Genomic DNA, 23,242 nt, shown 5'->3' with positions numbered 1-23,242 from the left:
AAAATGGCCTCTTACACAATTGACAAAGGTTATATTCAGATGCGCTATTTGGTGGATGTGGAAGGAAAGATGTAGCAGAATCTTTGAGTGTCAAAACACAAACAATGCTCAGCTCTTGACAGAGATTATTAGAGACTCAAGATCATGTATGGAGAACGATCTCAAAATGGAGCACCTTACACAGAGAGAAAAAGATATTTTTATCAAATTCAATTTTGCTATTAGCTAAAGATCTTGGGCATGATGTCAAAAGCTATACCCAGAGGAAATCTTGGCATATCTGGACTTTAAATTTTATTTGTTGGTCACAGTTAAGAGTTATAGTCTACAGCATGTGTAGTCATAACTACCGCATGAGTACTCTATGAGTTACCTTGCTTCGTCTATAACTTGTATAGACAAAGCTATTTGTAGAAACTTTACACAAAATCAATTTACTTTTACTTATCAAAAAAAGATTGTAGCAGTTCAACATAAGATATCAACATGTAAAATTACGATGCAAGTTCTTGATATCTTAATATAATACAAACATGGCATAATGCAAATATGTCAATCATAGTTATCATCGATTCATATATTTTCGATGATGCAAGCATGGCATAATCATGGCATCAATTCATATATCTCTCCCCCTTTGTTATCAACAAAAAGAAAAATGATATAAACAATTTTTAAGCATAAGTGCGGTTTTATTCATGCCATAACTATGTTCATGTCATTTTCCAATAGTGAGTGATAGGATACCAATTATGCAAACATCTCAAGGAAAACATGACATGGAGATAGTTTTTAATACTTCTTCCTTTTCATTTGTTATTATCTTTTTGCATGAATGAGGAAGGCTATTTGTGATACCAGCTATTTGTGAGTTTATTTTGAATGAAGTTAAAATTGATGAGAGATTAAATCATATTCCATTTTTATAAGGATCAAGATATGTAAATCCTTGCAAGTAAAAACACTATCATCCATATTTCAAAAAGGAATTTATATGCAGGAATCATTTTATCAAATCCATTTCTCAAAAATTATTTTTCACATGATAAGTGTATGAGAGATGTTTTTGCTAGTTGATTCCATATGTCAAAAATCAATGATGAGAATCAAACTCGATATGCATATGCTTATTAAGTTCAGAAAAGGATAATGTATTGAGAAAATCCGATTGTTAGGATACCACTAGTTAAGAGAATCCAAAAATGAAATTAACACTTTCATGCATTCGGACAAGACTATACTATTGATTTTTAAATACAATCATGAAGACAAAACATGGTCATTGTTATGGAAATTTTTGTATCCAAAAAACATAATTTCCAACATGTAATTTTAGGTATGTAATGGCAATCAAGTGATTTGATCATTCAATCAATAAAGTCCGAAAAATGATTTTAACAAGTTTATGCATTCAGACACATTAACATTCCTAATTCTCTTATAATGAAATCAAATTGTTCTTCGCTTAGAGGTTTTGTAAAAATATCAGCTAGTTGATGCTTAGTATCAATGAACTCTATGATTACATCATGATTAGTGACATGATCTCGTATGAAGTGGTGTCTAATATCAATATGTTTTGTTCTTGAGTGTTGAATGGGATTCTTTGTTAAACATATTGCACTTGTGTTATCACATTTAATGGGAATGTTTTTAAGATGGACTTTATAATCTTCTAAGGTATTTTTCATCCACACAACTTGTGCACAGCATGCACTAGCTGCAATATACTCAGCTTCGGTTGTTGATAGTGTAACCGAGTTTTGTTTCTTAGATGACCAGGAAACAAGGGAATGTCCCAAAAATTGACATGATACTGATGTGTTTTTTCTATCTAATCTACACCCAGCAAAATCCGCATCAGCATACGTAATTAATTCAAAATTCTCAGATTTTGGATATCATAATCCTATATTTGTGATACCTTTAAGATAACTAAGTATTCTTTTAACCGCTTTAAAATAAGATATCTTAGGGTTCGACTGAAACCTAGGACAAAGTCCTACACTAAACATGATATCTGGTCTAGTTGCAGTGAGCTATTCATATTAAATCTTCTAACGTAGTGGAGGTGGTCATAGGAGTATTAATAGCTTTTGAGCTATTCATATTAAATCTTTTTAGCAAATCTAAGGCATATTTAGTTTGACTAATAAAGATGTCATTGCTTAGTTGCTTAATTTGTAAGCCTAAGAAAAAGGTTAATTCTCTCATCAAACTCATTTCAAATTCGAGACTCATGGTTTCAGCAAAAGATTCACAAAGAGATTCATTCGTAGAATCGAAGATAATATCATCAACATAAATCTGAACAATGAGAAAATTATTTTCAAAATTTTTGATAAACAATGTAGTATCGACCTTGCCTTTTGTGAAATTATTTTCAATAAGAAAAGTACTTAATCTATCATACCAAGCTCTTGGGGCTTGTTTTAAACCATAGAGAGATTTGGTTAATTTAAATACATAATTAGGGAGGCTTTTATTTTCAAATCCGGGAGGTTGTTCAACATAAACTTCTTCAGAAATAAAGCCATTAAGAAAAGTGCTTTTAACATCCATTTGAAATAATTTAAAATTGTTATTACTAGCATAAGCAAGGAGCATCCTTGTGGCTTCTAATCTAGCCACGGGAGCGAAGGTTTCTTCATAATCGATACCTTCTTCTTGGTTGAAACCTTTGGCCACTAATCTAGCCTTGTTTCTAACTACGATACCAGATTTATTTTTCTTGTTTCTGTGATGTTAAGATCTCTCTTTTGTTGTCGAGTTAAAGGTATGTATTGGTTGAGAGAGGTGATGGTCGAAAGGGTTGGTGGATTGGTGGATGTAGGCTGCGGTTTAGGCTTATTTTGTGGCTATTTTGGGTGCAGTTTGAGGGTGTGGTTTGATGGAATTTTAGGGCTATAGGTGAAAGTTTTGGATCTGTGGTAGATGGTAGCAAAGGTTTGATAGAAATCAGTGGAAGTTGCAGCAAGTATGTGCTGTCTTGTAATAGTAGAATTGTCGTCGAAGAAACAACGGTTTCTCGACGTAATTTCCATCAAAGACTTGAGAGAATTGAGGAGGGAATTGGCAGTAAAATCACAGTTTATATGACAGCAAGGATATCTAATTTAATCAAGAAAATTTTGGTAGTATAACAGGAAGGAAATTGGTGCAAATTGCGATTGCAGAATTCTCGTCGAAAAATTTCAACGGGTTACAACGAAAATTTACAGCAACACAAAATCGTTTTTAGAGATAAATTTCTTAATAGATCAATCTTATATAGAAATCAAGATGATCTATGAAGTGCATAAGAAATTTCATTCAAAAAAGATTGCAAATAGATGGGTTAAGGCAACAATATGCGGCTGAAATTTTCTGCAGCACAGATTTTTAAGTATAGCAGATTGGACATAAAAGATCAGTAGTTTATATTGAGAATTTTTTGATGAAACCAAAGAAAATCTGCTGTTAGGAAATGTCAAAGATGTCATAAAAATTTCGTAGAGATTTGGATAAAAAAACACAGTAACAAGATCAAACAGACGGTGCTATACGGTTGGATTTCTGCAATGTATCTTTCGTCGTAGAGATGAAAACTTTATGACGAAAAGTTTATGCAGCAATATAGGAATAATTTTTTTGGGATTTTCAAATAAGGATAACTAAATTGCAGCAGCAATAAGGTAGAAAATCAGAATCTGTTGCAATTCACGGGGAGATCAAAGGATGATCCGTGGTGGTGGAGATGACGACGGAATTTGGCAACAATCTCTTAAGCAATTGTTAGAATTGCTTTGGGCGGTTGTGGAGGGTTGATGGATGGATGTGGAAGGGCAGCGAGATGCCAAGAACGCTGCTCTGATACCAGGTGTTAGAACCCTTGCAGATTCTAAACTTGGGATTGATCTTTTTAGGGGATCGGCCTCCTTGGAACTCTATAGGGGTTCCTCCCTCTAAGTTGCTACTCAAAGGCTGCAGAAAAGATTCATTTATTGCTTATCAAAAGAGGAGAAATACATGGCTATTTATAGGGTTTCTAAACCCTACCTCCTAATAGGACTCCTACTCAAGACTCCTACTTCTAATCAACTCCTAATAGGACTTCTACTCAAGACTCCTATTCCTTTACAACTCCTAATTCTTCTCTAAGAAACAACCTTCTAACCCTAGCCAGCCTCTTCACCTCTTTAATAGGGGTCGGCTTAGGTAAGTTTTATATGAATGTCCCTCTCAATTAGGACTCTCCTAGCTAGAGTCCTAACATATTTCCTCTTCTTCACAAGAGCAATGTCATAAATTCTTGACAACGTCTTCTTCACCACAACATAGTATTTCCTTAGTGGCACCTCAGTTGGAGCACTCCCTTTCGTAGGAGTCATGGAGGGATTCAACTCCTCGGTTAAGGAAATAGGAGTGATAGGGGCTTTGGGTCAACATGAGTGGCTAAGGCTGCTCCCTTCTCTTGCTTCAGAATCTTGAGATCAATTCTTGCAATAAAAACATCTAAGTCAGGTGTTGGGAGAACAGTACTAGAAAAGAAAAGAAATAAGGTGCTAAAAATGTACCTCGAGGAATCGAGCTTAGACAACACCAATCAACAAGTCTTCCATCCATTTGATTTGATGGCTAAGAAAGAGGATAAAACCTTTATCAATTAAAATACCTAACCATTTTCCTAAAAGGTCAAGAAGAGAAACGGGAATCGGAGATGTACTAGGCAAATAGTTAAAACTAAAATCTCAAATTCGATTCTTTCATATAAAAAAATCACCCCTTTCGACCTTTATTAGAGGTCAGGACACCCTTGATTTTAAACCCTTCTTGTGTTACATGACAATACCCCTAGCTCTCTTATAGATTCAAAAATAGACAAAGAAAAGATTTAAGATTAGAGTTATGCTAGCATGGCAATATTTGACATATGAGAATGTAATATTCTTCACTAGCAAAGGCATGTTAGAATGAGTCGATCAGGCGAGAACTAAAATTGAACCTTCAAAGTATCAACATGTAAGCACAAGTATCTACATATCACTTATAGGGACGAATTGCAAGTTGAGATAATGGCATTTGGCACTAAATGGCGATCGAGCACTTGATGTGCTAGTGCTTCAAGAACTCGGAATCAAGGTGAAATCCTTCACCCTTGTCATCCCCTCTGAAGAAGAAGAAGAAGATCAGACCCTTCCTAACCTTAGACTATTTACCTCAACCCCCTCAACCATTTGTTGACTAGGGATTTGGGACTTAAACAAAGCAAAAGAGAGGATGGACTAGAGGTAGGGAAGGCTAAGAACTCAAAAAGGCTCGAGGGCTCAAAATGCAAAAGTGTGCCTCTCCTGTTTCGGGAAGGGCCCTTATAACTTTAGATATTGTTTTACCTACTAGACGTCTTGTCATTTGAATTTTGCTCATCAACTTCTCACTTATTTTTTTGGCTCATCAACTTTATGCTCAACGAAGAGATTGATCAACACGAATTTCTAACTTGCTGTACTTATCAAAAAAAAACTTCTAACTTGCTGTCAAATTGTTATATGATGTGTCATTCTTAAGCCAAGCGAAGATTGTCCAATGTGCCCTATCCTTAGTATAAAAGGTTACCCAATATGTCCAATGTGCCCTATTCTTAAGCCAAGCGAAGATTGTCAAATGTTGCCTAATATATACATTTCGGAAAGCGTCAAATGTGTCCGCTAAGAATCAAATATTATCTTATGCACCCTTATCGATCAAATTATGTCTTCATCATTTATCTTTGCAAAAAAAATTATTATTATAAATTTTGCATTTGCATGACAAGTCCGCAATTGTTTGTAACAAAGGCATGAACTATGGCGGTAGCATCTTGCGCTTATTAGGTATGATGACTAGAGTCCAAATGATAAGAAGGATACGGGCAAGGGTTAATCATTCCATGAAACATGACTTCATAGAGAGAGAGAGAGAGAGAGAGAGAGAGAGAGGCATTCTCTAGGACCTGTCTCACATTACCGTTCCTTGTTGCATGCCTTTGCGATATTACTTAATCAAATTCCTATGCACAGACAAAATCCAGAAAACTATGCTGTTTCATGTGCTAAATGAGAGCATGAGTTGATCATAATCAGAAGGTAACATCAAAAAGCTTCTTCCAAAGAACAAGTAAATTCAGCTACTCAACAGGCATTTCTCAAATAAAATCAACAAAAACATGATAGCCTTGTGATTAAACCTTACAGAACATTCCAAAAGCCACAGAAAATTCACGGTGTCTCATATTTTGCCCTAGAGGCTGCTTATTCCTCCTCCCTGCGAACAAATGTATCTTTTTAAAATCAAGACATGTGATGATGAACAAACCAAACCAACGTGTTGCTGCATCACAATTGTACCATTCCAAAACAGTCTTCAACAGCAATCTAGATCACTTGTAAAGCTGTTTGATTCTTTTGGCAGCTTCCATTATGTTTGCTCTGTGACCAAAGGCGCTGACCCTAACAAAGCCCTCACCTGCAGGTCCAAACCCGCTTCCTGGGGTGGTGACCACATCCAAACCCGCTTCAGCCTGGAAAGTGTACCCAAAGCCAAGCGATTTAAATGTGTCAACAATTATCTCGGTGTTCTCTTTGTAGAATTTGATTGTTTCAACCATGGCCTGTACAATACCAAGGAATCTGGTAAGCATGTATCACCTATGCTAAGCAGCTCAATGTCAACAAAACTAACCTTCAGACCCTCGGGAGAAAGGCAAGCCAGGCCTCCAGCTTGTGCTATGTTCGATGCACCATTAAAACAGGTACAAACTATACGATTAAAATCCTTGGCAACAGGAAAACCATCAGAGAAAAGTAGTTCCTTCAGGACAACAGTCCAGCCAAGGCGAACACCAGTGAATCCAGCATATTTAGAAAAGGATGATGTTTCAATTGCTACCTACAAAAGAAAAGCTCACTTTTCCTCATATTTTAATGTAAATAAATGGATGCTGCAGCTATTGAAACTGGAAGTTGAGGCCATATAGGTTTGATATTAATTTTCTTACCCAAGTAACTTTTAAGAATATATTCACTAGTGGAGCTCCAAGATTAGCATTTACATAATGGATACTTGCTCAGATTTAGATACACGAAGGTAGTCTACGTGTCAAGTCAAGTGCTTCAGAAACCCCATGTTTAGCACATAGCAAAAAGAAGCAGTTGTTTGCTATAGAATGTCCTTATAGGGTGTACACCATGCACGGCTCTTGACGATAAGTTTGGGGAGAGCCAATGAAAGTGAACGTACCCCTCAAAATCAAGAGTTGAACCCTAGTCTCCCAGGTTGCAAATCAGCAACTTTACCGTATTGTACCGAAGACCACCCTCTACAATATCCTTCGAATAATGAAACCTTTGGATGAAACATAGAATTACATATATACAAAATGACACCTAGATAGACAGCAGCAGTTGGCAGCATTTCAAGTTGAATGGTTGGAAATACAATTCTAGACATTAATGCAGTCTGAACCCTAGGATGCTCCCATTACATTAAAAAGCAAATTCCAACATTTATTCCTAGGATTTGGCATTTGTACGTATGCATCAGAAATAAAAATGTATCAATCCAATATCCTCACTGAATGCAAGGAAAAACAAAGGGTTCTTCATGGTTTTCACAGGTGGTAAGTACAGCTTGGACCTTGGTATAAGTATGTAATCATGTGAACAATATTTCATTTGATACAGATAATAAATTCAAGATGGCAATAAGCAAGGACTTATACACTGGTCAAACCAATACATAAATACCGAAACATAAAGCTCGACACTAACATCAGCCATTCATTTTAATTTTTATTATTTAATTCAATGATGTCAGATGGTAAAAGTCTGTATATCATCCAGTATATAAATCTATCCTAACCATAATCATGTGTATAGATGCATTTACTTAAGCATAATATTGCATTTTTTTTACTATAATCATAAGTCAGTTTGCAAAAAGAAGATTGTTCCAGCACTGAACTCACCTCTTTTGCTCCAGGAATCTCATAAATAGAACGTGGACTGTCGTCTGAAATATACAGGGAATAAGCAGAATCAAAAAGAACAATTGAGCCATTGTCCTGTGCAAACTGAACCAGATGGATCAGCTGGTCTCTTGTCGTTGCTGAACCCGTGGGATTGTTTGGTGAACAAAAAAATATAATATCAACATGTGAAATGGTTGACAAATCTGGGAAAAATCCATTCTCAGGTACACATCTCATGTATTCAATGTTTCCATATTTCTCAATATCCTTCTGAAATAAGCTAGTTTGTCCCACAATAACACTTGAATCTACATATGCCTGTAATAACAGTGGTCCTTAAGTAGACATATTTTACATATACCTTGAAGTTTGAAGATTTAACTCCCTAATAGATGACCATAAACATAGAAATATACACGTTGCATTGACATCAACCTATCCACTGAATACAAATGCCTAATGTTGATGCTCCTACTCCAAATAAGAATCAAAACCACATACTATAATAGCATTAACCATGTACAAATTTCAAAAGTAGCCTTCTATAATTAAAAAGAGAGAAAAGCATAAATTAAGGGTGTGCAGTGTAGTCTTACAGGGTACGATGGATCTTGAACTGCCATCTTCACTTCAGATCCAAAAAGGACCCGTAGAATGTATAAGAAAGATAAGGCGTATAAAACCAGTTTATCCATACAAACCACCCCCTTCCCTCTGAACCACAAAAAGTTCCTCAACTTGTAGACTCATAGAGATTAGTCATCATCAATTTCAATATAGGAAATAGAACAAAAACAAAGTGAAAACATGAAACGAAAAACAACCTGAAGCCGAGATATATCACATTTTGCACCATCTGAGACAAATATATCAGTTTCATCAATAGCAAGGTCTTTGTAATATGTTGAGGCTATAGCAGCCCTTAGTTTCTGCAGAAAAAGTCCAACAAGTAAACGAATTATCAAAACAATACATATTACATTCAACTTCAAAGAATTCACAAATTGTTACAGAAAAAGGTGGTTAAAAAACAAAAAAAGAGAGAGAGAATGGTGTGAAATATAATTAGTTACCTTGTCCCCTTGTTCAGCTCCATAACCACTATAATTAGTTACCTTGTCCCCTTGTTCAGCTCCATAACCACTATATCCCTCAACAGTTGAGAGAGAATGTGCTCTCTGCATAAATAATATAATAAGTTCAATTTTTATACATGCAGAATAAGCAAAGATCCATGAATAATTCAAACAAATATGACCTACACTAAATTAAAAGTCTAATATTGTTAACCTTTTAGTAAAATCTCTATAAAAATACTGACAGAAACCACTGAAAAAAAAAATTGTAACCAAGAAAGTGAAGTTTTAGTTAAAACTTCAGGAGCTGTCAAGTTAATTAACAAACTGATTCTCTGGAAATAATAGACTCATCCTCATGCCATCTTGTGATAATATTCAATGATTTGCCATTTGACCTCATCTAACCTTGCATCTTGTTGTTGTATTTGTTGTTGACCTCGGACACAAGCCATATGACAGACTTTAGATATGATACAACTCCTTTTCATCTGTTTGTTGCTGTTAAACATGAACCTTAGTGAAAATACAACTTTATTTACACAATGTCATCACTCTCACCATAGCTTTGATTATTATAAAACTTCTCAGCAAGCAGAAAACTACATTCAAGAAGTACTTTGTTCGACAAATTTTGGTTAAAAGTAGATAAATATGAAAATAACAATCATATACAAAATTGATTGGCAAGTGTCTCACGAACTTAAGAAAATCATACAATCTTCTCAACCTCGGCCGCTTCAACGGCACCGTTGTGTCCTCAACCGAACGTGATCCCTCGACGTCACCAACGCCTCCTTCCATAGTGCGGTAGAGACAGAGCAACGCTGCCTTCCATCCGCACCGTCGCAACCATCGCAGCGACAGGGGCGACGCTGCCCCCAGCTGCAGCCACATCAACGCAGTCGCCTTCCAACCCCGGTGCTCTCACCCCACGCAGCGATAGAAACAGGGCAGCACTCTTCCTCCAACGCAGTGACTGCAGCACTGCCCTTGGCGTCCACCTCCTCGCAACTTCGCATCGACAGTGTTGATGCCCTTGACCAACACCAAAAACAGGAGTTGAGATTACAGATTTGCAGTCTTACGCAATGACCACTGATAACTCGGTGAAAGCACAAATTGAAGCATTGGAAATCAGAATTGAGAACCGACTGCAAGAAACACTTAATGATTTCAAAAAGAGCCTACTGGAGAGCCTTAGCAAATTTCAACAAAATGGGGGATCAAGTTCTACACTGCATAGATCTGAAAATACAGGAAAAGGGCCCCAAGATTGTGACACAATCTACTCATACATGTAGGTGGATGGACAGCTCTCAAAAATTTGTCAGACTTCTACAGTGTTGGAATATTAGAGTAGGTTTGAAAGATTATCAAATCAAGCTAGAGATTGGTCGGAACGACAACTTCTGGATACATTTATTGAAGGTCTTATTCCAGAGATCCGGTGTGAAGTTAAGGCTCGTCAACCTCGCACTATGATAGCTGCGATCTCATTCGCACATCTACATGAAAAAAAAATCAACAGGGAAAATCATGGAAACAGAAGTGATAACCACCAGATGATCAATATGCCACCCACCATATCTATTCCCAACCAAAGCCTTGACACCCGAGGACTAACCCAAGAAGAACTCAAGAAAAATTCAGCAAAGGGTTTGTACTATGATGAAAAGTGGAGTATGGAGCACCAATGTAAACAAGGACAGCATATAATGATTGAGCCAATTGGAGAGGAACCGAAAGCAGAAGAGTTGGACTCCAATCATGAAGGTATAAATTATAATGAAGACGTTGAACCTACCGTACATACAATGCATATATTAGCCGACTACTCTAACCCGCAAACTATGGAAGTTGCCGGAACTCTAGAGCATCAGCCTATTATAGTTTTGATTGATACTGGTAGCACTAACAATTCTATGGATAGTGAGACTGTTGACCGATTGGCCCATCACATTGAAGACTATGACAGATTCGAAGTAAAGATCATTGATGGACGGATTTTCACTTGTGATGGCAAAGGTTCAAAGATAAAATTGATTATACAGGGCCAGAAGTTTCATGCAACGATTACTACACTGAAAGATCGACCTGTTGCTTACACTCTCAAAAAGTGGATACCATACTTACTTGATCAACAGGTTGTGATGCGTTGCAGATAGTCTATGGCTAAAGTGCTGAAAGAGAAGCTCCCCGAGATTGATGCTGCTCAGCCTTGAGGACAAGGCTGATTTGAAGAGGGAGGAACTGTTAGGAACCTTTTTCTCAGCTTTTGAATAATGTTTATTGAGTCTGTTTAGTCCAGTTGTTTATTGAGTCGGTTTGGTTCGGTTAGAGTCAAGTAAAGGTTTATTTAATATTTATTTATTATTAGAGTTCAAGTCCTGATGGACCCTGGGTGGAACTCTATAAATAGGGATGTAACTACTTCTTTTCGGTAATCTATGAAAAATATTATTTTGTCTTTGGACAAACCCTAGGAGGCCGATCCCCTCGAAGCGATCAAGGAGGGCCGATCCCCTCGAAGCGATCAAGGAGGCCGATCCCCTCGAAGCGATCATTATCATCCTCATTTCTCCCCTTTCTTCCATGATAAGACTTTAGGGTCTTATCATTTGGTATCAGAGCCTACGATAAGACTTTAGGGTCTTATCATATAGTTTTTTAATGAGACTAGATTTGATGTATTTCAATTAAAGATCATTGTGCAGCAATGCATTTCATTTACAATAAACATAGTAACAGTATTTCTACATATAATAAGGTTATAAAATTCAAGTTTATGCAGACATTGGCATAACATAAAGAATATAAATAACCTATAAAAGATCACGTTTATTCCAATACAAGAGACAAGTTTTACCATAGCCATGGCAGAAGTTATAACTTCTGGAATGGGTTCTGTGGTGTCACCAATGCCAAGGCTTATGACTTGTGCATCAGGGTACTTTGAAATGTGTGCTGCTCTTCTTCTGGCGATCTAGCTTCAAGCAATTTGAGAAAAACATAAGTGTTCCAACGTAATGCAACAGAAAATAATATTCAGTCAAACAAATAAAACCTGGAAACTCGACACAATATGTTAAAAAATATGTTAGGTAGCAATTTTAAATCTCTTGCATCATAAGTCATAACTATGAAGAGAAAAAGTGAATACAAGGCTAACATTTTAAAAGTGCACAGTATATACAAGTATCTGCTCTAGGATTATAGCATAGTATGCTCAAATGCTATCGAAAAGCATGATTTGCCAGCATGCTAACATGTCCAAGCACAATTCAGAACTAGTAACTAACCAGATTTCAACTAATCGTTGGGTGGCATAGTCAAGCAACAGACATGAGGTATTCACCGTTGTAACAGGCATAAATTTATTGCCATATATACTGGTACACTCCTTGGTATTAAGCCTTTAAAGAATATCCAGTTCCATATAATACAAAAATAAAATTTAGGGATCAAGCACTCTGATTACCACTTCAAAAAATGGGTGCAAGAAACACTGGATGGGCAGCGATACATAAGAAATGAGGATGTGGTGTCATAGGTGGAAAAATGGAAATAAGTTAAGCAGGGTGGCTAGGTGGATAGGAAGGTTCCTTATCCCCCAACATGATTCATCAGAGGTCATAAACCATAGATTAAACCTTTTACCATGCCAGTTTGTGAAATGAATTACAGCAGCATGACCACTGCACAAGGACCCCAAGCATTTTCCTACAAGAGCATTTTAACATATCATAGTCAACATCATCATTAAAATAAACCATAATAAAGAAGACTACTAACCTCTGGGAACAGATAACCTGCTTGAAGTTTAACCATATGTTTCAGTGTGCTGAACAATGTAGAATAATCATCATGATGCATGTTATCTAGGCAACTGATTTTATCACATTATTAGAATAAGGGCATTTTTAGACTTGTTGACCTCTCCTGAAGTCATCGATATGAACACAGATAAATGATGAGCGGATAGGCTGATCCAACTACGCATAATGAGATAATTAAAAACATGAAAAAATACATTTCTCTGATAAACACAAGTGCAAAGAACAGTAACAACAAGTAATGAAATAAACTGATTAGCCTGTATGCAAAGAAAAAGTTATCCACCAACAAAACCACCTGCATTAAATCAGAATCAAGCAAAACACAAAAGAACATTTTCTGCAAGTTCACCTCATCAAATATATAGTCCTTTTTGAAACAAAGCATTCCAAAACCAAGGATTTGGTTATGTTATGTAAAATATAAGAAGCAACAAATGCAGATAAAGTGACCTAACAGAACAAGTAGCTACACATATGTGGCAGAAAAGAAAGGGCATGAAATTGCACATTTAGTTCTGTGCTCATAGTGATTGGGCCTTTCATTTGTTCAATCTCTTGTTCCAAACCCAAGATCAACATGTAGCCAACAATACCGAGGACTACTTCAGATACATAAGTACCCCTTTTAACAACATTGGGATATGCTGGATATCCAAGTTATCTAAGTTCAGCTTTGTCAAACTGAAATATATAGCCTTCCATCCTGCCACGAGATTATATTTAGAAGGCCTAACATGCCCCTGACCTAGGCCAAAGTTCCGAACTTTGTTCTATGTATTTATGATCTCCCAGTTCTGAACTTGCTTGAGCTACGGAATGTTCTCCCTAAATTCTTCAAAATGGTTCCACCCATCCTACCCGAAAACGCTAAGAAACGATAATTTTATTGAAAAACTAAACTTACGAATCTGAAGAATGGAGCAGAAAATTAGCTCCTAAAACATTACAGAAGTACAGAAAAGTAAACGGGCACTTGCTGCAGCAAGAACTCTATCGATTAACTTGAAACAAAAACAGAATAGCCGAGATACTGGCTATCAGGGCAGCAATCTTGATATGCCGAGTTAAAAATGTATGCCCGCGACGACAAACCAAAACTTACCAGCATAATACTTCGGAATGAAGGGAGTATATAGAATTACCGGTCTACTGCTCCGCAGGAGGAGCATCCACGCACTTGCAAACCCCATTTTTCCTAACCGACAGAGATACCGTAGACGACCTGCAACCAAATCATTCCCTGAGAAAAGACTGTAATCAAACTGCAAGGGATGAAAATGGAGCTCAAGCGATCCAAGAACCCGATGTTGTTGGTGGATGGGAGCCGTCCGGAGAAAGCGGAGGAGCTCGACTTGATGGCCGCGGGAATCTGCAGCGCGAACGATGCCATCGTGATGGAACCCTAAACGGGGCGAACGAGTCGGCCGCCGTTGCCTCTCAAACCGTGCGTCTTATATATGGCAGGTAGAAATCACGGGTCGGGTTTGCTAGACGCATACCCGTATCCGTTTAAATTGAATAAGAATACAGATGCGGGTAGGAAAATAAAAGTTTGAATTGGATGTCTAATTAGGTCTAAAAATAGATAGTATATAATTGAAATCGATACAAAATCTACAATATGTTATGTCCAATTTATGATTTATTAATTTATTAAGCCTAAAATTCTTTTGTCCAAATTAATGGTAATTTACTCATCAAATTTTATGAACTATATTAATTTAGACACATCCCATTTAAGGGTTTCAAGTCGTTAGGGACCAATTTAGTCCAAAATTAAATCCTATCAAGCTTAGTCTAATGGCTGTATCATGATATATCTTTAGCATCATAAATTTCTTCTACTTGAGCCTCGCATCTTATCCACTACTGTATCAGTTTTAATAATTTATCATAATATGATCTAATGAGAAGATTAACCTATTCATTTATTATTTATTTAGGGTGAACCAAATATTCAAATACTTGGGCCCATAATAATAAATCCATCAAATTCCTATAAACTAATTAAATGTTTTTAACTGTTGGGGTGGAATGCGTGAACCAAGGCAAATCTCTCTCTCGTACGTTTTGATAAACTATGAAATATATGAAACATAATTACAACATAGTTCATTTAGATTGTGAGTTTTTGATAACTATTTATCAGTAGGGAGGATTTCCTTAACTACTCAGAGATTTTCTCAATTGACTTGAGGAAATCTTATTTGCTATCATGTCGATTGTAAGAGTAACTGTGGAGTTGACGTTGAGTTTCTTGAGCAGATTTGTAACCCAATTGAGTTCAACGACGGTGGCGATGGCATGGTATTCAGTTTCAGTTATAAATCGTGCAATTATTTTTTAGAAGTGTTGCCCACGGAAGAAGTGTCGATGTAGTGGGCGTAGCGACAACAACTACTGCTGCGACGTGAGCAAAGGTTGCGATAGGAAATTCTACCAATAGTGATTCGGTGGTGGATGACAAAGTCTCAGCGGAATCAGATCCGGAGATCGGATCAACAACAATTGCAGGGAGGTGGTTTGCTGTTGCTAGCGAGGATGATGGCGAGGATGGAGCAACAGCATCGATGACAAAAGAAGTACTAGTGTCGAGGCACCAACGCAAAGTGGCAGCATCGACGTCGAGCGTCTCCGCTGACAAGATTGTGTGAGGAGAAGAGGACTTGCTCTGGGCAAGATACCATGATAAACTATGAAATATATGGGTTTAACCACTACTCCGTGCTACACAGTCACTGCATTACATGAAAGCTGTCCATCATGTAATGGAGGTCCCATGCATAAAAAAGATGAGATCCCAAGATTGACGAGGAAAGGCATGCATGCAACACAGCAGTTAGTGCTCTGATCCTGAAGCTTTGGCCATCATGAAACCTTTGTCCCGTGTTCGTCGAAGGGAAGAAGAAACGAAATAATTGTCTAGTGACACCAGCAACCATCTAATGGGCAAAACAAATAGAATGTGCAAATCCAATCCAAGGGGAACCAAAGGACCACTCTGTAACCGTTATTATTAAATATTTAATTTAATAATAATATAACTGTTCTCATTATGTTTATTATCATGAATTTCTTCATTTATTATGATTTAAATGATTTTAGTTTTTTATTTTTATGCATGAAACCGTTATTATTAAATTAAATATTTAATATCATTAAAGTTCTTAATTATGGTCCAAACGTTACAAATTTGAATTAATTCTTGAACATTATGATTTGGTGATAATAAATGTTCTTGATGGGAGAACATCTATATATATAAGAATTTTGGTCCCTGGGCTCAATCATCTCTTTGAAGCGAAAGACTTTCCTACACCATCTAAAGCGAGAGTTCTGAGCCAAGAAGTACCAAAGTTCAAGAAGAAACCTATGTAGAAATTCTTGGCGACGATGGCTGGAGGTACGCTATTTTGTTTCCGCATCAGTTTCTATTGTGTTTCTATTATAATGATTTAGAAACACAAGTTGGTTTCAATGATTTCTTACATTTGGTATCAAGAGCCTTTTGACCTTTGCCTTGATACGAAAGAGTTTTTATTTTTTATGCCATGAAAATGATTTGATTTTGGTTTCTTCTTGATATATTTTATTGAAAATCACGAGGAAATATCATTTTCAACATTTTAGTTGGTAAAATGCTCGTATGCATATTTAGTTATATTAAATTATGCTTATGAGCAAATTTTTTATGTTTAAAATGTCTAGTGATCCATATAATCTTAATTAATTAAGAATTAGCCACAACATCCTTAATTAATTAAAATTATATATAAAGTTAAAATAAGGATCATATAAATAATTAGACATCATATTGTGACTGATTATATTTTATATAATAATTGTTATCCCATAAGATCTTTTATTATATTTAATATAATTAATCAGGATAAAATATCAGATTATTTTCATAATTTACCCATAGGGATTATGAATTGGAATATAATTTGATAGTTTTATCATAAAGACCATATGAATCTATTTGAATTAAGAATTTAGCCCACAAGCAATTTTTATGTCATGAGATTCATATTTTTTTGCATGTTTCACATTGGTAAAACATGTAATTTAGTCTATTAAGCTTCAAATTTTGACATAAGCATGTTTGATTTTATGCAGTTTCTCAAACTGTTAATTTCTTTGATATTCGATGTGATATTCCTGAACTTAATGGTGATAACTATAAGATATGGAAGGAGAGGGTTCTCCTCCATTTAGGGTGGATGGATATCGATTATGCTATTAGGAAAGACGAACCACCTATAGTCACTAATACCAGCACTCCAACTGATATCACGTTATATGAGCGATGGGAGCGATCCAATCGGCTCAGCGTGATGTTTATCAAAACTAAGATGAATGCTGGCATACGTGGTTCTATTGACCAGCATGAAAATGTCCGAGACTTGCTAAAAGCTATTGATGAACAATTCGTCACTTCGGATAAGGCACTAGCAAGTACCCTTATTATGAAATTTTTATCCCTTAGACTCACCAACATAAAGGGTGTGCGTGAGCACATAATGCAAATACGAGATATTGCGGCTCAACTTAAGAAACTTGAGGTTAATATGTCAGAATCCTTCTTAGTGCACTATATTCTGAACACCCTTCCACCTCAATATAGCCCTTTTAAAATTTCATACAATACACATAAGGACAAATGGTCAATCAATGAATTAATGACCATGTGTGTTCAAGAAGAAGAGAGGCTAGTGATGGAATTGAGTGAGAATGCATTAGTAGTAACCACTCAAGGGAAAAACAAAACTGACAAACATCAAGCCAATTAGAAAGCTCATCAATAGGGAAAAGGTAAAATACCACTCCAAGCTGATATTAAGAAAGAAGTAAGGTGTTTCTTTTGTAAAAGAAAGGGACACGTGAAGAAGGAATACACGAAATTCCAACAATGGCTTGAAAAGAAAGGTAAACCAACCTTATAGGTATGTTATGAATCTAATATGGTCAATGTTAATATTAACACTTGGTGGATTGACTCTGGATCAACAATCCATATTGCAAACTCTTTGTAGGGTATGCAAAACCTAAGGAAGCCAGTGGGAAGTGAGCAAAGCATCTTATCAGGAAATAAGATGGGCTCACATGTGGAAGCAATTGGAACATGCATTTTAACTTTAAGTAGTGGTTTTGTTTTAAAATTGGAAAGAACCTTTTATGTACCAAGTTTCTCACGAAACTTAATTTCTATTTCCAGACTCGTACCATTTGGGTATTCCTTTAATTTTAAAGACACATCATTTTGTTTATTACATAAATCTGATTATGTTGGGAATTGTATTTTGTTTGATGGTCTTTACCGTATTTTATTACAAAATGATAATACTCAAAGTTCAATGCATGTTCACGCTGGCATTAAGAGGTGTAATATTAATGAGGACTCCTCTATATTATGGCATCGGAGATTAGAACATATCTCCATAGAGAGAATTAAGAGATTAGTTAAAGATGGGGTACTTAGTACTCTTGATTTTACTAATTTTAAGACTTGTGTGGACTGTATTAAGGGAAAGCAGACCAATAAGTCCAAAAAGGGTGCTAATAGGAGTTCAGACTTATTAGAGATAATTCATACTGATATATGTTGTCCAGACATGGACATACATGGTCAGAAATACTTCATCTCTTTTATAGATGATTACTCACGATATATGTATATATATTTGCTTCATAACAAAAATGAAGCATTTGATGTCTTCAAAGTCTTTAAGGCTGAAGTTGAGAACCAATGTGGTAAGCAAATTAAAATTGTGAGATCAGATAGGGGTGGAGAATATTATGGTAGATATACTGAAAATGGATAAGCACCTGGTCCTTTTGCTAAGTTTCTTCAAGAACATGGGATTATTGCCCAATACACTATGCCTGGTTCTCCAGACCAGAATGGTGTTGCAGAAAGAAGAAACCGAATCTTATTAGACATGGTGCGGAGTATGCTTAGCAACTCCAGTCTTCCTAAGTTCTTGTGGACTGAAGTACTAAAGACGACTGTGTATATATTAAACCGAGTTCCAACTAAGGCTGTCCAAAAGACACCATTTGAATTATGGAAAGGTTGGAAACCGAGTTTGCGACATATGCGCATTTGGGGATGTCCGTCTGAAGTCAAGGTATATAATCCACAAGAGAAGAAACTTGACCCGAGGACTGTTAGTGGGTATTTCATTGGATATGCCGAAAAGTCCAAAGGTTACAGATTTTATTGTCCATCTCACACAACTAGGATTGTGGAATCAAGAAACGCTAAATTTTTTGAGGATGATGTGATTAGTGGGAGCGATCATATCAAGAACATAGTTTCCGCACATGATCATATAGAATCTCAACCTTCCACATCAAATGATAGATTGGTTATAGTTCACAACACTCCTCAAGTATAAACTAGTGCTGAACAACCAATCATTGAAATTCCATAAGTTGTTGATAGTATTCTAATAGAACAAGCAGTTCAGGAATTACAATAAGCTCCTGAACAACTAGTTGAACCACAAGTTCCTCAAGGAACCATTGGTGCAACATTAAGAAGATCTACTAGAAATAAAAGATCAGCAATTCCTAGTGATTATGTTGTATATCTACAAGAATCTGATTATAATATTGGAGCAAAAAATGATCCTGAAACATTTTCACAAGCCATGATTTGTAAAGAGTCAAATTTGTGGCATGATGCCATGAAAGAAGAGATGAATTCCATGATGAGCAATGGAGTTTGGGATCTTGTAGAGTTGCCTAATGAAGCAAAGGCTATTGGTTGCAAATGGGTCTTTAAAACAAAGAAAGATTTGTTAGGCAACATTGAGAGATACAAGGCAAGACTTGTTGCAAAGGGATTTACTCAAAAAGAGGGAATCGATTATATGGAGACGTTTTCTCCTATATCTAAGAAAGATTCTCTACGTATAATTTTGGCATTAGTTGCTCATTTTGACCTTGAATTGCAACAAATGAATGTGAAAACGGCATTTCTAAATGGAGATCTAGAGGAAGAGGTTTATATGAAACAACCTGAAGGTTTCTCCTCTAGTGTTGGTGAACACTTGGTTTGCAAACTTGGGACGTCTATATACGGCTTAAAATAAGCCTCCCGCCAATGGTATTTTAAATTTCATGAAGTGATTTCTTCATTCGGATTTGTTGAAAATCCCATGGATCAATGCATATACCAAAAGGTTAGTGGGAGTAAAATATGTTTCCTTGTTTTATACGTAGATGATATTTTGCTTGCAACCAACGAAAAGGGTTTACTGCATGAGGTGAAACAATTCCTTTCTAAAAATTTTGATATGAAGAATATGGGTGATGCATCTTATGTTATTGGCATTAAGATCCATAAACATAGACCTCGAGGCATTTTAGGTCTATCACAAGAAACCTATATTGATAAACTTTTAGAAAGATTTCGGATGAAGGATTGTTCACCAAGTGTTGCTCCCATTATAAAAGGTGATAGGTTCAATTTGAACCAATGCCCAAAGAACAACTTTGAAAGGGAATCAATGAAAAACATCCCATATGCTTCTATCGTAGGAAGCCTTATGTATACTCAGGTCTGTACAAGACCTGATATTGCATTTATTGTGGGGATGCTAGGTCGATATCAGAGTAATCCAGGTACAGACCACTGGAGAGCTGCAAAGAAAGTGATGAGGTATCTACAAGGAACCAAAGATTACATGCTTATGTATAGACATACAGACAATCTGGATGTGATTGGTTACCCATATTCAGACTTCGCCGGTTGTGTTGATTCTCGTAAATCAACATCAGGATATATTTTTATGATGGCCGGTGGAGCTATTTCTTGGAGAAGCGCTAAGCAGACCTTGATTGCTACTTCTACCATGGAAGCTAAGTTTGTCTCCTGTTTTGAGGCTACTTCACATGGTGTATGGATTAAGAGTTTCATTTCTGGGCTTAGAATCATGGATTCTATTTCTAAGTCATTAAGAATTTTCTGTGACAATTCAGCTGCTGTCTTTATGGCTAAAAACAATAAAAGTAGAAGTTGAAGTAAACATATCGACATTAAGTATCTAGCCATAAGAGAACGTGTAAAGGAAAAGAAAGTGGTCATTGAGCATATTAGTACTGAATTGATGATTGCTGATCCTTTGACTAAAGGCATGCCACCTCTGAAATTCAAGGATCATGTAGAGAAAATGAGACTTGGTTCCACTTTGTAATGATATTGAAACTCTTATATATTATGCAATTTTCTCATTCATGTGCACATTATTTTGAGAAAATATATTGTTACTGGACCAAGAATAAACATAAGGTTTATTCATTAAGTAATATTACCATATTAAGATTAAGAAACTAAATACATCGTGATACATGGATGATAATACTCACTCTTAGAGGACTTATCACTATGATTCATGTATTTATTTCTTAAGAAAGTTGTTCAAGAAAAATTAATTCAAATTATTAAGATAAACGTATGGACCTAGTGGGAGAATGTAACCGTTATTATTAAATATTTAATTTAATAATAATATAACTGTTCTCATTATGATTCATAATTCATTATCATGAATTTCTTCATTTATTATGATTTAAATGATTTCAGTTTTTTATTCTTTATGCATGAAACCGTTATTATTAAATTAAATATTTAATATCATTAAAGTTCTTAATTATGGTTCAAACATTACAAATTTGAATTAATTCTTGAACGTTATGATTTGGTGATAATAAATGTTTTTGATGGGATAACATCTATATATATATATGAGAATTTTGGTCCCTGGGCTCAATCATCTCTTTGAAGCGAAATGCTTTCCTACACCATCTAAAGCAAGAGTTCTGAGTCGAGAAGTACCAAAGTTCAAGAAAAAACCTCTGTAGAAATTCTTGACAACGATGGCCGGAGGTACGCTATTTTGTTTCCGCATCAGTTTTTATTGTGTTTCTATTATAATGATTTAGAAACACAAGTTGGTTTCAATGATTTCTTACACACTCCACCATGATCTCAAACTCATCTGCTTTATCACCTCAAAAAGTCTAATCTCCACATGTAACCAATTGATGGAGGGCTTGATTTTTGTTTTGTCAGAAGAGAAAAAAAAAAAATTGCATTACTTGAAAATCCTATTACAAACTATGAAATTGAAAACAATTCGGGGTGCTAATTCTCATTCCATATCCAATCTAATTCAAGAAATTGGCCAAGGAGCACTTTTGTTGTCTTCTCTAAATACATGATTCCACGGAATGTTTAGGAAGATCTAAATTACATCCAATATGATTATGAAGAAACTATGGAGGATGTTCTTTCTACTCAAAATCTTGATAACTCATTCCCAATTATTCCGCATCAGTTTCAATGGTAAGTTTTGATATATATGGCTTCTCGAATAGCCAGCAACACCATTTTTAACCTTCTCATCAAAAGCCTCACTGTATACATGCCTTCCTCTTCTTCTTTGTCCCTTCACCACGCTATAAAACTTGTGCTTGATTCCTTTCTTTTTATCCAGACAGCATTTAGCAGGTCTCTCTCATGCTATATATGGTGTAAGTTTCTGCTCTCTCTTTTGGTTGGTACACCTATGATCTCATAGTTTCTTTTCCATCTCTGCAGGTGTTTTCCTTTTAGGGTTCTGCTCAAGGAAAACAAGGTCAAAATCAATCGTAAAATGTTGGTGCCCGAAGGAGGCCAAAAGGTGTTAACAGTAGCTGGTGACTCCTGCTCACCTGCACCTGCAGTTAAGACACTGGATTAGGCATTATGGTGGTGGCTGGAATGATTAAAAGTTTGCTATACTGGTTGTAGGGTTTTGGATAGCACCTACTCATGGGTAGTAGTGGTAATAGTAGGAGTAGGTTTTTACCTGTCCTAATCCTATCAGTCATTCTTTGTTTCTTTGGTACTTGTAGATCAGCAGCAAACCATGACTGGAATCTTGAAAGCTCCAGACTGTGCTATGGAAAGAAGCCAAAAGGACTTACTAATGGAGAGTTTGAAAGAAATATGTAATGGAGATTCAGGTTTTCTTTCTAAGGTTTTTTTTTTTTTTTTTTTTCCAATATCCCTTTCTAAAGCTTTTTTTTTCTTTTCCAAACATCAGATTAAGGTTTAATGATGCAATGCAGATAAAAAAAAATTGTTTATATCGAAATTAAAAGATAATTTATCATCTATGTAAATAAACACAAATATTTCTATCGATAATTCATCATCTATATACAAAGAAATTTATTAGCTCTAATGTGTAAAGTCAATCGACGATTAGCTATACCATTTCCTTCGTGGAATACATATGATATTTTGAATTCTATAAAACAACATAGATTTTATGTATACTTGTCAA

The 23,242-nt window shown here is 35.9% G+C and overlaps 1 protein-coding gene across 1 annotated transcript; it reads right to left on the bottom strand.

Moving 5' to 3' along the window:
* Positions 1-6,136: 6,136 nt before the first annotated feature.
* LOC135626209 (probable LL-diaminopimelate aminotransferase, chloroplastic) lies at positions 6,137-14,320 on the bottom strand. The gene is made up of 9 exons (XM_065131362.1): positions 14,204-14,320; positions 14,045-14,124; positions 11,933-12,049; positions 9,061-9,165; positions 8,813-8,916; positions 8,584-8,635; positions 7,985-8,305; positions 6,700-6,906; positions 6,137-6,628 (listed from the first exon to the last, which is right to left on the bottom strand). The coding sequence occupies exons 2-9, from the start codon at positions 14,090-14,092 to the stop codon at positions 6,398-6,400; spliced, it is 1,185 nt and encodes a 394-aa protein (XP_064987434.1). The 5' UTR covers positions 14,093-14,124; positions 14,204-14,320; the 3' UTR covers positions 6,137-6,397.
* Positions 14,321-23,242: the final 8,922 nt, after the last annotated feature.

Source organism: Musa acuminata, chromosome BXJ2-11 (genome assembly GCF_036884655.1).
Source record: "Musa acuminata AAA Group cultivar baxijiao chromosome BXJ2-11, Cavendish_Baxijiao_AAA, whole genome shotgun sequence".
In the NCBI taxonomy this organism is placed as follows: Eukaryota; Viridiplantae; Streptophyta; class Magnoliopsida; order Zingiberales; family Musaceae; genus Musa; species Musa acuminata.
Note: the sequence above shows the minus strand (reverse complement) of the source record. Positions and strands in the feature narration are given on the sequence as shown.